The sequence below is a fragment of the Nipponia nippon genome, unplaced genomic scaffold (assembly GCF_047370975.1).
Source record: "Nipponia nippon isolate SJK-2023a ecotype South Korea unplaced genomic scaffold, ASM4737097v1 scaffold_1, whole genome shotgun sequence".
NCBI lineage: Eukaryota > Metazoa > Chordata > Aves > Pelecaniformes > Threskiornithidae > Nipponia > Nipponia nippon.
In genome coordinates, this window is record NW_028262290.1 from 5,078,056 (window position 1) to 5,094,989 (window position 16,934).

At 38.4% G+C, this 16,934-nt stretch overlaps 1 protein-coding gene across 6 annotated transcripts in view; it reads left to right on the forward strand.

The window, feature by feature from the left end:
• The window catches only part of TRAPPC9 (trafficking protein particle complex subunit 9), a 523,335-nt gene that overhangs the window by 84,759 nt on the left and 421,642 nt on the right, over nucleotides 1-16,934 (forward strand). For all 6 annotated transcript variants that reach the window (XM_087743404.1, XM_087743675.1, XM_087743764.1 and 3 more), the window contains 3 exons: nucleotides 720-852; nucleotides 7,023-7,186; nucleotides 16,707-16,859. In XM_087743404.1, the coding sequence (XP_087599530.1) occupies nucleotides 720-852; nucleotides 7,023-7,186; nucleotides 16,707-16,859 (450 nt within the window). The remainder of the gene's footprint in view (nucleotides 1-719; nucleotides 853-7,022; nucleotides 7,187-16,706; nucleotides 16,860-16,934) is intronic.

Genomic DNA, 16,934 nt, shown 5'->3' on the forward strand with positions numbered 1-16,934 from the left:
GGCAAGTAGAGGAGTTGATTTCTGTACTTGGCGGCTGTTTGTGTGTCAATGTATCAATTTTTCCTTCAGATATAGTTTGTATATATTGCCTTGTAAGGAATCAATGTGGAGGTACGTTCCTACTAAATTGAACTTTTAGAGGATAAGCTGTGGTCTTTTATGGCAGGCGTCTGTGTGTGTATGCATGTACGCCTACATACTTTTTCTTTTCCTAATTAATTTCCTTTAGGATTCTTTTCTCCTTCGCTTCTAGGTACAGTTGAGACTCTTTCCTATAACCATTTTTTAGAGGAGATAGGGAACTGTTAACGTATGTTGAAGGGTAACAAGTTTTATGTGCAGCAGTGGATTAGGTGATGTAGTATAAAATGATGGTCTCTATACTATGACTTGTGATGTTGATCTTGTAAAGGATTCTACAGAACTTAACCGCAGCGTGTGGTAGAAACCATGAACTCGTTATTTTTTTTAATTTACATGTCACAGATACAAAGGCGTACATGTGTGTTGTTTGTATGTTGCCATGTAGTTATAAATGTTATTTAGGGGGGTCGAAAATCTTTTACATATTTTGTGTCCTGAGAAGATTCTTCTGCAGAGAAGGTGGTGGTTTGGGTAGCAGAAATACTGGCAAGATCTGACTAGCAAGCTTAGTACTTTTAGACCTTTCAGAAAACAGAAAAATTCACAACATACTGGTGTTTTCTTCTAAAAATCAGGTTACCATACTTCAGTTTTTGGAGTATTCAGTGATTGCCTTCTGGACAATCTGCCAGGAGTGAAGACCAATGGCTGTACTGTTGAAGTCATTCCAGCTTTGCCAAGGCTGCAGATCAGTACCTCCCTTCCGAGGTGAGAAACTGAATTAAATGATGATTTTATTTGGTCATATTTAAGCATTAGTCACATGCTAAATAAAAACTCTTTCATCTGAGAATCTAATCAGGGCTTTAGTAAAACAAGACAAACTATATCTGTGCTATTTACTTTAGAATATAAATCTACGTTTTTTGTTTTACTGCTTGAAATCTTGGATTTTCCCAGAAAATATTTTGAGATTTAATTAACTGGGGGAGTGTAACGGTTATTCATTATTAAAGTCATAGTTTTAAAAGACTGAATCCTTTAAAGGCTAAATGTTCATAAAATCTTGAAGTAAAGAGGTAATCCATAGTGTAGGTTGGAAAGGGTGGGGTCATCTGGTCCAGGATCTTGTTCAAAGCAGGACCAGCTTTGACAAGTGATATGACTTAAATGTTAGATCAGGTTGCCCAGGGCATGATCTAGTTAAGTTTTAATTATCTCCATGAGTGGCGTTTCCATCACCTATGGGGGAAAACGGTTCCAAAGTCCGACTGCGCTCACAAGAGTTAAAATCACCCCTCTTCTTTTTTTCAAACTGAGCAAACGCAGCTCTTTGAACCTGTCCTCATATGTCAGGTGCTCTAGCCTCCTAATCATTTTGATAACCCTCTTCTGGACTTGCTCCAATATATCAGTGTTTCTGTTGTTCAGGAGGGGCTCAAACTTGATACCGTACTACAGAAACAGTATGTTTAAGAGGTACAGGAAGGATGACCTAAAATAACTTCCTTGTACACTCACCAAAAAGGACACAGTAGTAGTGTGCGTTTTTTGCCTGGGTTTTTTTGAGCTTTTTTAGGGGGGGAAGAACGTGGCTAATTCCATGATTTTAGAGACAGCTGGTAAGACACTGATTCAATTCCATTTTTGGAATGTCAAGGTTCAAGAGCATTTACATACCGAGCTGCGTGTTCATCACTGTATCTCAGAGTCTTGCCATCCATCTACCATTCTGCAAATAGCTGTAAAACTATGGAGTTTGTTTTCTTCTTCTTTTTTTTTTTTTTAATAATATTCCTTTTAGCTATGGATCAGGAAACAGCCTTTTGTTACTTACTGCCTTGATAGCTCAAGTACCACAGGGATTGTTCTGCTGATTGGAAGATCTCAGCTCCATTTATGATCCTTAGTAGGATGATCATCAGTATCCTATGACCCAAAGAGATATATATGTGTGTATACATACATGTAATATTTTTTTTTTTATTGTGTTCTTCAGTATGGTTTACTTAGTAAAGCAAAGGAACCAGTTTGATTCTGGTTTTTCCATACTAAATTCTGTTTTTTAATGTGGAATGGGCTGTGTTGATGGCATTGTATTACAAAGATATAAAAGTAATATCCTGATGAAGACGGCAAAATAATAAAATGCTGCAATTGAGTTACATGTTGGTAAATTCCCTATAAAAATTCTGCTAGATATGGAGTCTGTGTGGTTTAGCTGTAATCAAAATTAATATTGGCTACTAAAAGTTATGAATATATTAAAGAAGGTGACGGGTTTGAAATACAAAGGGAATTGCAAATATTCTTAAATGAGAGTAATATCTGCTCTTTTTGGATATGTGTTCAGCTGATAATGTGGAACATTAACAAGATGTTCTTTGTATATTGGTGTGTATTTACTTTTTCATCGGTGTTAAATTTACCCTTAGTTTCTTCAGATGCTTTAGATTCAGTACTCGGTCTCAGTTCCTGTAACACTGGGAATTCAAATGCACTCCTGGCTCCCTTGCCGTACGCCAGCGAGGTCTCTGTTTACCATCGCTGACTCCTTCTCCCAGCCTCTGTGATACCAGCAAATGGCCTCATGCGACTCCTGTCAACAGCGTTTTGTCCTTTGGGCTCTCCGGAGGATGATGTACTTTTAAAAGACATGGTGAAGAAATGAAACAAAGAACATTCTTAATTTAGAGACAGCAGGATAAAATCTGAATCCGATTTCTAGCCTTGCATCTTGCTGTTTTGCTTTACCTTTACCTTTACATTTGTGTTCACACCCATCTTACCAACATTTGAGGTTGAGCTCTGTTCTTGAGAGAGAGTCTTCCTGACAGAACACATTAGTTTTTATAGCTGATTGTCTTTGGAACCTTCTACTGGAGCTGAGCTGGACTTTTCTTAATTTTTCACCATATTTATTTGTTTTTGAAGTATTTGAGATAATCTTGATACTGTATTTATTGTAGGTGAAACTGCTGGTATGTAGGAAAAGGTTTGTTTAAAAGGTCAAAGAAATATAGCTGTTTATAATTTCGTCAACAGTTGATTGATCTAGTAGTAATTTTGGGGAGATACTCATATTGAGAAGAATAATTCCAGGCCTTTCTAGGCATACCATAACGTTTTGCTAGAACTGTAATTTTTTTTTTTTATTGATCCGTGTTGTAGAAGGTCAATTTTAATAAGCTCACTTTAGCAGGAGCTGTAATGAAGCTTGCTGTGGGTTGAGAATTACTTTGTTAGTATATATTTTCATCATTATATGTATTTATAATTATGCATAAATTTATATGTATCATACATACAGTATATAAAAATATTACACCACTGACTAAAATGGTCTTGATGGAAAAAGCCTAAAAATTAAGAAAATTGAGGGAAGAAAATGACAAATTTACAAATAAAATAATGAATGACTTCTAATGTGGATGAACTTGGACAAATATCAGTCATTTCCACAAGAACCAGAAATTTTTGAAGCTGCATGCCAGTGTGCCAGGTATTATAGGTTGCTTGCTTGATGAGTACTTTCTAATATACTGAAATAATTGTGCAATACTGCTATGCTCAAAATCTTGTTTATGGGCAAAGAGGAATCTATAAAGCTAAGAATTTACTGTTTGTATCTTAACAGTCCAATACAGGAATCATTATTAATGCAGATGCAGTTATTACAGAAGAAAGAAAAAGAAAGAGAGAAAAATACTCTATACAGAAGAAGAATCACTAATAAATACACTTAAAATTGTTATACCCCCACTTCCTCTTTTGTACCTGTTATCCTGGTGTCATGCTCACCCTCCCCCTGCTCCTTTAGGTCCTAAGATTGGCCTTTTCAGTCTGGCGGTGCAGTGAGCTGTCGGCATCTGGAGACCTTGACTGAGAGGAATATGATGTTGATGGTTCCCCCCGCCTAGAAAACACTTGAGGCCATTTTTGTTTGCTAACATATTTTTATACCCTTGGTTTTTTTTCACTCAAGCTCCACGTTACATCCAGATTTAATATATGAGGTGCTCCTTTTGTATGTTAGATTCTTATTTTCTTTGTTACCCCTGAAAGCTCTTTTTGTCCAGCTCCAGCTCTGCATTGCGTTGACTGTTAGTGAATAGCTGTGGGGTCTCTGGTGCCAAGCATGTGCCCCATCTCTACGCCAGCAGTCCTCTCCACTGCATCCTGCGTCTCTACTTCACAATGCCTCTGCCATCATACCAGCCCTGTGTTTTTCTCATTGTCTTAGTCATAAATATCTCATTCTACCTAGTACACCTACTTGTTACTACTGTCTATATGGAACTGTGGTTGTGCCAGAGGTAACAGAAATAAAGCAACAGGTGTAGCCACCAGGTCAGAAGAAAAATTGCTGCTACAGCTACAGTAAGTCAAACCAAAGTTGCAGGCAGGTCAGGACAAGTTCAGAGTAGGCACAGAATCACAGAATGGTTTGGACTGGAAGGGACTTTTAAAGGTCATCTAGTCCAGCTCCCCTGCCATGGGCAGCGACATCTTTCACTAGATCAGGTTGCTCAAAGCCCCATCTGACCTGACCTTGAACGCTGCCAATGGTGGGGCATCCACAGCTTCTCTGGGCCACCTGTTCCGGTGTCTCACCACCCTCATCGTAAAAAACGTCTTCCTTGTGTCCAATCTAAACCTACCCTCTTTCAGTTTAAAACTGTGGCCCCTTGTCCTGTTGCTACAGGCCTTGGTAAAAAGTCTCTCTGCACCTTTCTTATAAAAACCCCCTTTAAGTATTGAAAGGCTGCAGTAAGGTCTCCCCGCAGCCTTCTCTTCTCCAGGCTGAACAACCCCAACTCTCTCAGCCTTTCCTCATCGGAGAGGTGCTCCAGCCCTCTGACCGTTTTTGTGGCCTCCTCTGGATCTGCTCCAACAGGTCCATGGGTCTTTCTTGTGCTGAGGACCCCAGAGCTGGACTCAGTACTCCAGGTTCAATACTCCAGGTGGAGTCTCATGAGATTGGAGTAGTGGGGCAGAATCACCTCCCTCGACCTGCTGGCCACGCTTCTTTTGATGCAGCCCAGGATACGGCTGGCTTTCTGGGCTGCAAGCACCAATTGCCGGCTCTCGTATCTAATTTTTCATCTACCAGTATCCCCATGACAAGCCTCAGTCCTGAGGTCTCGCAAGTTCAGAGCAAAGCTGCTGGCTACACAGTACTTAAACAAAAACTGAGATGGTTTTTAATTTAAGAAGCTGTATTACAGAAAAGGATGTGTAAGCTAAATTAGCTTGGGCTCGGGTTTGATATGTACATTTATACAGTAATTGGAAGTATCATTTGTTTGTTTTGTTAATATGCAATTCCCTGATACTTTTGTCTAAATATGAGGGAAGAAAAGAAATTTCTTCTTTCCTGTCACTCCAAATGCCAAACATCCGAGTGTTGCAATGATAACAATACATGACAGTACATTGTAGATGATCAAAAAATGTGTGTTTTAAGTACTTGTTGCCATAGATGCGTTCTGAAAGACTAAAATCTGCTCTTCTTTATGGAGGCTGCTTATCTTGTGCTAAGGAGGAAGGACAGGATGGAAAGGAAGGGTAGCAGAAATACCTGCCAAAAGAAGTTACTGAACCTGGGTTTCCCAACAAATTTATCGGTCACTAATCTCACTAGCTTTTGCCCTTGTATCCTTGATCCCTTCTGACTGCTTTGCATTAGCATGAAAAATACAATTGGAAATTGAAGCTCTGCCCATCTGTCTTGTTCTGCAATCCTTCTTCCCTCATTCATGTTCGTTTATATTCCCTGTTTTACCTTTCACAAAGTGAATTTCTTCCAGGATCCGCTCCCACGAGGTTTATGCCCTCTGCTGTCCACTAAAACTGCATTCTCTGAACTCTTGTATTACTTCTTCCTAGCCAAGGTCAAGGTTACTGCTCAGTTCTCCTTTATCCATGATGTGGTGTCATAGCATTGTGCATATCTCCTATTTTAATAACTGACTGGTTTGACACATTTGTTACTTTAAAATGAAATGCTTGACACTCATTTAAATAAATTCTCATGTTTCTGAAGCTTTAGATACCCATGCATTTTCTCTAGCACATACAACTCGTAGAATAATTTTTGTTTCCTCTCTAAGTTATTTTATAATATAGTGCTGTACTAAGTACATCCTGCCTCATATTTCAGATACTGTTTATGATCCCTTAAGAAAACAGTTTCTGGGTGAACAGCTGCATAAAACAGTTAGTGCTGCTTGTCTGTCATTAGTGGTGTTTCTGTCTTCATTCTGCGTACATCATATGTTGGTGGAGTCTGGGAATGCCTAACAGTGTCAGATAATGTAGCCTCACTTGTGAGTACGAAGGTTTCATCTCTTCTGAAGTTTCTTCTGCCAGTTAACTTTAGTCTCGCTTTTGTAATTTTTATGGGGTGATCAGAGAGCAGTATGGACTTCAGGATCTCGCAGAAGACTTTCACCCTGGTTTCTCTTATGTGGCGCTCAACTTTTTGTTCTCCTCAGTTGTATTTTTTATTCTTTTTGTTTTACATTCAGCTCTTGATACTCATTGTTATTCAGCCCTATTGTTCAAACACTTGGTAGATCAGATACCACTTTTTTCAAGTTTGCTCATTCTAATGATCTGTTCTTGCTTTTTTGCTCTTTTCCCTTTCTTACTTTTTTTTGCAGCAATTTTTAACAAGCTTTCACAGTTAGGAATATGTATTTTATATTGTTTGAAATCTGACTTGTCTTACGCATAAAATACTAATGTTTATCCTCAACGGTTGTAAAAAATGATCCTGGCTAAAATGCGAATGGAAAATGATATTGAATATCTTCAAGATTGCAGAGCTGTAGTTTCTGAGTCTTCAAAGAATAGTTAATAGAGTATAATAACTTGGACAGGCTTTTAACATGTTTATCGTAATATTTTGTTTGTCTATGTGTCACATTTTGTAGGTCTGCTCATACACTTCAGCCTTCTTCAGGGGATGAGATCTCCACTAATGTGTCTGTCCAGCTTTACAATGGAGAGACCCAGCAGCTTATCATTAAGTTAGAAAATATTGGAACAGAACCATTGGAGAAACTAGAGGTCACAGCGAAAACAGTCAACACTAAGGGTGTGTATGCTGATTTATATTTAGAAATAATAATGATCAGTTTTTCTCTGATAAAAGGGGAACTAGTTGTGTTATACTTCTTTTAGGTCAATTTAGAATAAATATCATAATCCCCGTTAAGGAACTGGAATCATTCAGTTTGATTTTATTGTAGGAATATAGAAATGAAAGAGAATGTAAGAAAAAAAAAATGTAGAAAGTAAATGAAAGAAATTTTGGGGCCATCTGGGTGTCAGAGAGTCACCTGCTTTTTGGAAATCTAGATTTCATTTTAATGTTATTTGGAAAAAAAAAAAAAACAAACTGATGCAATAACTAGTAAAAAACAAAAATCTCGGGTCTAAATTATTTTCTTCTTATGTCTAAATAAACCGATTAGTTTAGTTAAATAAATTACCATTAGCAGTAACGTTGTCCTACTTGAGGGAGTGGAAGTAAATAAGCCTACCTCTGTCTCACTCAGTGAGCAATAAGAAGAAAATGGGATAGGAGACTTTAAAAAACAAGGCAATAAATAAGCTATTGTGAGTTAAAAGAATAATTGAAGGTATGGAAGAAATATGGTACGTCTCCTGCTGCCAGTTATTTCTCCTAAAATACTTTGTACATATTAGTATTAAAAAGTAGTCTGATAGGTGAATTTTGTTTTTGTTTTGTGATGTCTGTTATCATTTTTGGTTTATCCTCTGAGGCATCATTATGAAAATGATATTAACAGAAGAACTGCAGATGACAAGCAAGATAATCTTTCCTTACAATAGAAATACCTTATTTTATTGCAGTTCTTATTCTGTCAGTGCCAGAGTATTAAAATGCAATGTGATACCTGGTGATTTTTGTTCATTTCAGTATTCGAGCTTGTGATTTTTTTTTTTCAACAGAGTATCCTCTTCTCTGCAATCTGAGAGAATAGGAGTTGCCAGTCATCCAAGAATAGATTTTCTGAGACTTGTTACCAAGAATAATGTTAGAAGCTGAAATTTATGATGACTTACTGTTTTTATTTCAGTAATTCCAGCCTGCTCCTACTGTGCTAGGTGCTGTACATATGCAGTGGAGAGACCAAATACAGCATGCATATTAAATGGTGACGTTTATGTAATTAAATGGTGGAATATATCTGAATCAGATGTTAACCAGACTCGTAGTACATAACATTACACAGTTAATTGGTTCAAAATTTTGAAAAAGAGACTCTTGTCAACTTTAAAATCATCATAAGCTCTCAGATACAACTTTTGTTAAAAACAGTGGGGAGAAAGGAGAAAAGTTGCTACACTCAGCTAGGAGTTCAGCAAAACTTTAATTTTACTTCATCCTTCATTTTCTTTATGGAAATTTTTTATCATGAACCCTCTTTGTGTATTTGACAGTCTCTTAGATGTTACTAAGCATGATAATAATTGTCTTTATCAGAAAAAGGAAAATTTCTTATGAGTAACTTATAAATGTGTGTACTGAAAAAAATGCAACACTTAAATCGACATTTAGGAAAAATAGAAATGAGAGCGAGTTTTGAGAGGCACCGAATGATATTTGTTATGAACCATGCCATCAGAATCATAGAATCATAGACATCTACATGCGCAGGGACCTCTGGAAATCGTCTTATCCAACCTTCTTTTGAAAGCAAAGCTTTAGATTAGGCTATCGGGGTCCTGTCAAGAGAGTCTTCAGTTTCTTGCGTTGTCTCACAGAAGCGAAATGCACCCCCATTTTTGGAGCTGTGTGCTCCAGATACGCCATGTTATTGGAGGAAAATACATACTTAAATGACTTTTTACATGACTGTCTGCTGTGGGTACGACGGAAAGCGCTGAAAAACGCTATCCATGGCAAAAGAACTAGTGGTCCGCATTAAGCGTGTAATAATTCTGTTATTTCAAATGTGACTGTGCGTAGGTCTTGCAAAGGATGGACCTTTGCCTTTTTTAATGGACTCTCTTCCATTTTAGTTATCGCAAATTGATATAAATGCGTAAGGATGGACTCATGGTACAGCGTGCCATGGGATTCTGGTGATCAACAGGGAACTAAATATTTGTCATGTCAGCAGCTCAGTTTGGTCAGTGAATGCTACATGCGTGGAAATAATGTGGATACGATGTTAAACCATCTCTAATAGCAACACAAACTCTTAACTTGGTATTATATATCAAGTTGAGAGCATATGCAGACACTTACGAACTATCTGTAGTGCATGAAGAAGTTGTCTCTTGGATGGATGTTCTTTACTACTCCTCAGCTGAAATGTGCCTGTGATTTGAACTGCTCAAGCTCTCCTTGAAAGCTGTTAGGTATCTCCATCTGCCATGACCACAGCTTGCCTGTCAACTTGGGAGCCCATGAGAAGTTGTTGTCCAATTTCAGCCAAATACAAAGAGCTTTCAATCATCCTTGGTTTCACCTGACTTGCTTTGGTTCTTCTAGTCTTGGCAGTTGCTCGTAAATCTTTTGCAGCTGCTGCATACATACCTGTCTGACTTCCATTTCTTTACCTTCTGTGTCTGGGGCCACAACTTTTAGCACAAAGACGAATGCTGTAAATGGCAACCATTCTCATTTTTTTGTGTAAATTCCTGGATGGGATTAGCTGTTGCAGTGCAGTCACCTGACCTCCCTCCTTCATTACGTTAGCTATAGCCAGTAACTTTTCTTGAGAAAGCCCACTTGTTTGACATTGTTTTCAATTGTGTCTTGTTAATGAGAACCTCTGGAGATCAGGCTTTCAAACTTGCCTTCCTTTACTTCCCCTCATCTGTTTCTTTCAGGTGCAGCTCTTTAGCTTTTCCACTCTGGCCCTCAGATAAATGAGCAGAAATTGCAACTCACCCTGTGCAGTTCATAAAGGATATCACGGGGTTTTTGAGTCCTTCAGCAGCCACGCGTTATAGAACAGATCCTGAGGCAAATCAGCAAAAGGAACTTGTCATGCTGCCACAATAAACATGTCTGTCACGTCTTTTCATGTCTCATTGCACCACTCTGTCTACCAGGCTGTGGTATCTGTAGGTTGGACATCACATGTATACTGCCAAGGTCAACTCTGTGTCACCTCATATTGTCCCTCACTAGGTCAGATAGTCTAATACTTTTTTTTTAGAACGATGACATGTGCAAAGGGGGCTGCCTTTCCATCCTTTGTCTCCAGTCAGCTCTTGTCAGAGGCTTGTTATGTCTCAGTTAGGGGGTGCGCTCTGAAAGCTTTGATAACCCAACTATTTGATCCACTCAGGGGCAAATGTGACACTGATGTTCTCCAACCTGAGGGGCTGAGAAGAGCGTGCCAGACGTTCTTACCAGCCTCACAGGTTATTAGGCTCTCGTAGTGAGCACCAGCTGCACACACTGAATGAACTTGGATGATGAGGGAAAACCTCACTGATCTTTCTTGGAAGTGATTGACCTCTGGAATTTAAACATAGAGAAATAAATTCACCTGTCTAGCTGTATTCTTCCCATGGTCTTTGAACACATCTGTTTGCAGTCTCAGCTGTTTAGCTGAGTGAAAAATCTACTCTGAGGTCCAGGTAACCCATTTTAAGAAGTGTGAATATCCTGGAATAGATCTATTTACCTTTTTTTTTCCCAAACAAAACTGTAACATCTTTCACATTGGAGTTGGGTTATGTTCCACAGAGAATTGTGAATGCAAGCAGGCTTTTCTCCAGTTAGTCCAAACATCTTGTGAAGGTTGGACAACGAGGAGCGTTGGTAATCCAGCCCCAGTCTATCTGCCATGGTTTTACTATCCAGGTTTCTCAGCTCAAGTCTCTTCTTCTCTGCCCACACGGGCTGACTGAAATAATGATTTTGTATGATTCTTACTAACTCTTTTTTCAACTCATAGGATAAATGTCAAATGGTTCATGATTTTAGAGCTTTTTTTCCCCCTCCTTTTAGGGATACTTGCTAATTGCCTAGAGGAAACTCTGCTAGATACATTTACATTGTAAAGAACATAAGTTCTGCAAGTTCATTTCTATCTACCAGGTCCGAATTCAAAATATTATGGATTGTCTCCTCAATTCCAAAGAGGCTGTTTTTCCCCAGTCTCAAAGGAAAATTAATAATAATATCGGTACACTGCCTATGACCTGATGAACTATTAGTGCTTTTAACCCTGTAGTTGTAGTGTGCACACCCCACAGTTCCTCATTTAAAAAAAAGGTGGCAGATACTCTGCAGTGCTAAATACGCAGCTTTCATTTTTACTAGAACGTCATGCACTTGGAGAAGATGTATGAATGCCAATGCCTACGCATGTAGAACCGACAGTTACTTTGAGGTCCTGTGTATTCTGCTAGGAATATATACTTCAGCTGGTGAGGCAGCAAGAATCTGACGTGCAGGTTACCATAGGAGTCTGAAGAGCTCTGTTACGTTGAAGCACATCGGACTTCTGTCTTCAGCTGTCTGATCGTACTTGCACTTAGTGCACGTTTGTGCACGTTGAGTGCAGAGACGTGGAGTACTCTGGTCTCATCCTTCTGTGCTAGTTGGAAACTGCTCTTGCATTTCAGCTGTTCAGCTTGAGAAGCAGCAGCTGTTTTGGTTATGTTCTACCCGGACTTGACCTTCCAGCTGTAATCTGTTACGCTCTTCTTTCTACTTTGGCTTCTTTTTCGTCCTTACCTTTAAACTCTTTCCCCCAGTTGTCCAGGTGTTTTAATGAAATGGTAGTGTTGCTAGCGTCTCACTGGGCCTCCAGGCTGAACTGCATCTTTTTATCATCTTGTGTTTTTTTTTTTTTAACCAATCTGTCAGGAATCCACAACTGTGCTCAGAACACTATTCCATGTATATACGGTTTCTCTGATGCTTTAAATTCACTTTTCAATTTTGAGGCTATCTGCAGATCATAATGCTATCACTAATAGAGGATTCAGTCCTATCCTGTCCCATTCTCCCACAGAACGACAAAGACACAAGAATTTAAGAAATGTCCTACTGGGGCTGATGATCCATCTGGCTAAGTAGTCACAGGACATTAGGGGATGCTGCTTAGGGAGAGCACGCAAGTCTCACCGCTGTCGCGATGTTTCTGTTGTGCTTGCGCAGCATCTGTAGTTGCTGCCCATACGTACTCCTTTTTAAGTAGCCCTTTGTGGACTTGCCCCTGAATTTGCCTAATCCCAGAAGCTGCTGATACTGCTTACCTCTGCAGCCTTCTGCAGCAATGGATTCCAGAAGTTCACTACCAGCTGGGCAGAGAAGTGCTGTATCTGTTTTAACCTGATCTTCTACTAGTTTTATCAAGTTTTCATACCAGGGAATTTAGTGAACAACTGTTCTGCATTCACTTTATCTGCCATCTTTGTAATTTTTGTGAACTGCAGTCATCTTCTCCTACTCAGCCTTTTGTTCCAACTGAAGGGTCCCAGCATTTTCTAATCTCTGCTCACATGGCAGCTGCTCCACCCCCTTCATCATTTTATTTACCCTTCTTTGGAGTGTCTCTAGCTCTAGTATGTCCTCCTTGCAGTACAGAGACCACAACTGCCCACAGCACTTAGGATGTGAGCCCACCAAGGTTTTATGCAGTGGCAAAATGCCTCCCTTTGACTTGCTCTCAGTACCCTTATCTAATGAGGACCTATGTTTTGCTGCAGTGTTTTTTGGGTTTGTTTTGTTTTGTTTTGTTTTTGTTATTTTCTGTTGCTGTTCACTAAGGTGTTGATTCCAGAGGACCATCAATGGTGACTCTAGGGTTTCTTTCTGGAGTTGTAACTGCCAGGTCCAAGTTCAACATACCAGGCATGGCTCATATCCTGCCCTCCTGAGATGCATTATTTTACCTTTATGTACGTTGAAGTCCATCTTTTTGCATGCTCACTTGATTTTGTGAGGTTCTTTTGAGTTTCTTGCCTTTGACATTACTACTTCCCTCAACGATTTTGAAATCTAGTCAAGATAAACTCTCTGGAAATGAATCTGATCAAGTGATAAATGTAATTTGCAGAACAATTTAATGCTGATAGCTGTAAACATTGTTACTGAAAGAAATGTCCTTGTCTACATTGTTGTTCTATAAAGCATTTTATCGAGAGGAAAAAAGAAATTAAAATCTTGGTAGCTCATAAATTCTATACCTTTGCAATCTATGCAATTGAGATATTAATGTTCAAATATACCAAATACTAAATACATATTGCTAGTCTAACTTGGGTTTGTTCCTATTTAAGTAATTCTTAAATTCATCATTTTATGGTTTTGTTTGTTGCCTGGTTATCTTTAAGAGCAACTGATTTTGAGAAAAATGGTAGGAGTCCTAATACCTGTTGTTCTATACAACAGCATGAATTTGTGAGGTGGGAAGGTCAAAACAGATTATGGCTTCTCATAATGATTTTAATAGCCATGTGAAGCTAGATACCCAAAGAAAGAGTTAAATTATTTCAGTAAAGAATTTTGTAGATGTGCTTACATTGAAATAAACCATTTGTGCATCTGTTGAAAGAGATTAAATTAGGAAAATGAGAAACATGGCAAAAAGCCAGATTTACCTGGGAACTCAAGATTGAAAAGAATTGAGGAATTGAGGTTCTTCTGATCTCAAAAGACTTGCTTTTCTATTGGGTTTCTCTGTGCAAAATGCCAGTGTGGATTTTTTTCTTTGGCAGACCTCAAAATCTGTTGAGAGTTAGATTGGATTAGGGTAACCTGCAGTTAGATTGTGGGTAAGCTATTATATTTGTTATGGTATTAGTGATGTAGTATCCAGTAAAATGATAAAACAAGTTACTAATTCAAACTCTTGACTAAAAGCTGCTTGTAACTTCAGTTGTTTGCTAAACAAACTTTGGACTCCAGAAACAAGTGAATGCAGGCTTGCCCAAAATAAGACTCTCTCCCATTGAACTGAAAGGTCTGAAGCCCCATGCCATAGTATAATTCACTGTAATAATGACTACTGAACAAGGTGAAGAAAACATTATTAAACTATAAACCAGTGTCAGATAAATACAAACTAGATTTTTCTCTACAGTTTAACTTTTAGCTGGAGTGTTTAGACCTTGTCTTGTAATTATAGGTGTTAAATTAGAGAGTATCTGCAAGGGCTATTCTCACTTGGAAAGTCTTTTCATTCATAATATCTTCAAATAAATCTCCTACTTAATGAAAATACATTTTGGAAACCATTTTTTCATTAAACTGAAGATACGCTTGGGTGCTTGGGGTATGTCATTCTTCTTTGCTTACACTGAGGAAAAACATCCCTTTGGCATTTTTTGTTTTTACTTATCAGAAAAAGGGTATAGAGATTGCTGCACTTCAGCTACTTCTTTTCTTGAAAATAGAAGAAAATCAGAACAGTGATATGGTTATAGCTAAATCATTAAATGAGGTGGAGGTGACTTTAAGGAAACAATTATTAGGAGGATTTTTTATTTTTACCTCATCTTTTTTCTTATAAAGAAGTCTATAATATTGATTTGATGTGGAAGGACACAAGGCAACAATTGATGGTCTGTGAGAAAAATACATCTCGGGCAAAGCAGTTATTGTTTAGGTAGAAGTTAATGGCAAAATATTCACTTTTTTTTCCTTCCCTAGATGCAGTTGTTTCTGTGCAAATCAACGAAGTTTGGACTGGAATTCTAATTACTTTATTTTGAAGGATCCTTAATTCCAGATTGTAGCTGTTGAGGCAGTCTTCCCACCCCGTTTTCTCACACATGGATCTTTTGATGATGGTTTTGGAAAGGCTCTGAAATGGCAATACGCTAACTTGCTCTTAAATGCAGTAGCCTGGTACGAAGTAGAGATGAACTGCATGACTTTCAGTGGTCCCTGCGCTGTGCAAGCAGTGCTCCAGTGGTGTTTAAATGAGCCTTTAGAAGAATTCTTCAGTGTACTTTGGAGATAGTATGCATTGCTACAATAAATTAATAAATATATTTTTAGGATTCTGCCAGTCAAACCAACATGGTTGTTTAATGTATTAATAGACTTTTCTGCGGTGTTTAACATTGTATGATCCTGCAAATATTAATGAATTTATGGACGTGGTGGGTTGACCCCGGTCAGGACCGAAGCCCCCACCCGGTTGCTCACTGTCTCCCCCCATCCTCTCCCCCAGCGCGGTGGGGAAGAGAATCAGAAGGGCAAAAGTGAGAAAACTCATAGGTAGAGATAAAAATTGTTTAATAAGCAAAGGAAAGAGGAAGGAAAAACCAAAACAAAATGACATTTTATGGTGCGGAACATCCCTTTGGTCAGTCTGGCTCAGCTGTCCTGGTTGTGTTGCCTTCTAGCTTCTTGCCCGCTGCTGGCCTCCTCGCTGGCGAGGCAGAGTGGGAAAAGAGAAAGTCTTGATGGCGTGCAGGTCCTGCGCAGCAAGAGCCAAAAAGCTGGTGCGTTATTAACACTGTTTTAGTCAGAGCACCATACAGGCTGCTATGGAGAAAATGAACTCCATCGCAACCAAACCCTGTACCATGGATTAGAAGTGAAGCACCGAGAGATTAAGTGTGTGTTTGTCGTCGTCCGTCCCCGCCCCCCCCCCCCGGGATCATTCATGAAGTGCATAAAAGAAATAAGATATTAGCAGATATTTCTTGTGTCTATTTAGTATCTGAAAAAAGATTAATTCAGGAAGAAGTCTCTATGTTATTGCACCATTCTAGTATGTAACAACCTTTTCTGTCATTCTAAAAAAATTATTTTGTCTTGCGTAGAGTTCATAAATATCACTTTTTGGATAGCTTTTGGCATACTTCAGAGCTTGAAATAACACATAACTAACTCACCCTTCGTCCTGAAGTGGACTTAGCCCTCTGCTCCTCTTTATTTCAGGATGGATCTTGTGATGTTACTGGAGTACTAAGGAGACTGAATAACTGGATAAAGTTATCTCAATGTATTGATCAGATGCCCTATCTCATATGGACCAATCATACGGAATTTAGGAAACAAATATCTTTTAACACAAACTAATCCGGTCTGGCAGCATTCTTAATGTTTGGGTCTTGAATACTTCATGCTTCTCAGTTTTGACAAAGGACTTTATTTTATAAAAAATTGAAAGCCAGTAGTCTTCCTAGCCTTCTCTGTTGCTCACTAAGTAACGAAATAATAATGCTATAGGTACTTCAGAATTGTAATGGATTTATTTTGGTGTAAGATTTTGATGAAATGTTTTTGCATTCATGTGACATTGCCTGAGTTGAAGTCTGTATAATTCAAAACTATATGAACTTTTAGGTCCCCTTCAGGCTGTATTCAAAATGTATATTTAATGCTGCCTATTGGGATATTTTTTTTTTTTTTTCTGGTAGTGGTCATCTTCACTTAAATTCATATTTTGAGCTTTGTGATCTACATGCTTCCAGGTCAATGTCAGTAACATCTCTGATATATTTCTAGTGTTACATTAACTTTTAATGCCTTAATTGTAAATATTTTGGAATTTAAACAGAAAATGACAAATCAGCTAATAGTCTCTACAACAGTTACAAACTTAAACTTCCTTAACACAGGGGTTATGCTCATGAAATATTTACTTATTTTAATACAGAGAAGCTGTATGGGGACTTCTTGAGTTGGAAGCTAGAAGATACCCTCTCTCAGTTTCCTCTAAAACCTGGAAAGATTGCAACATTTACTGTAAACATTAAAGTGAAGCTGGACTTTTCATGCCAAGAAAACCTTCTGCAAGATCTCAGTGATGGTGAGTTTTTAATTTCTCCTTGCTTACGAAGGTCGTATGTACTTCTGAGAAACACTTATCCAGTTGTGTCATTCG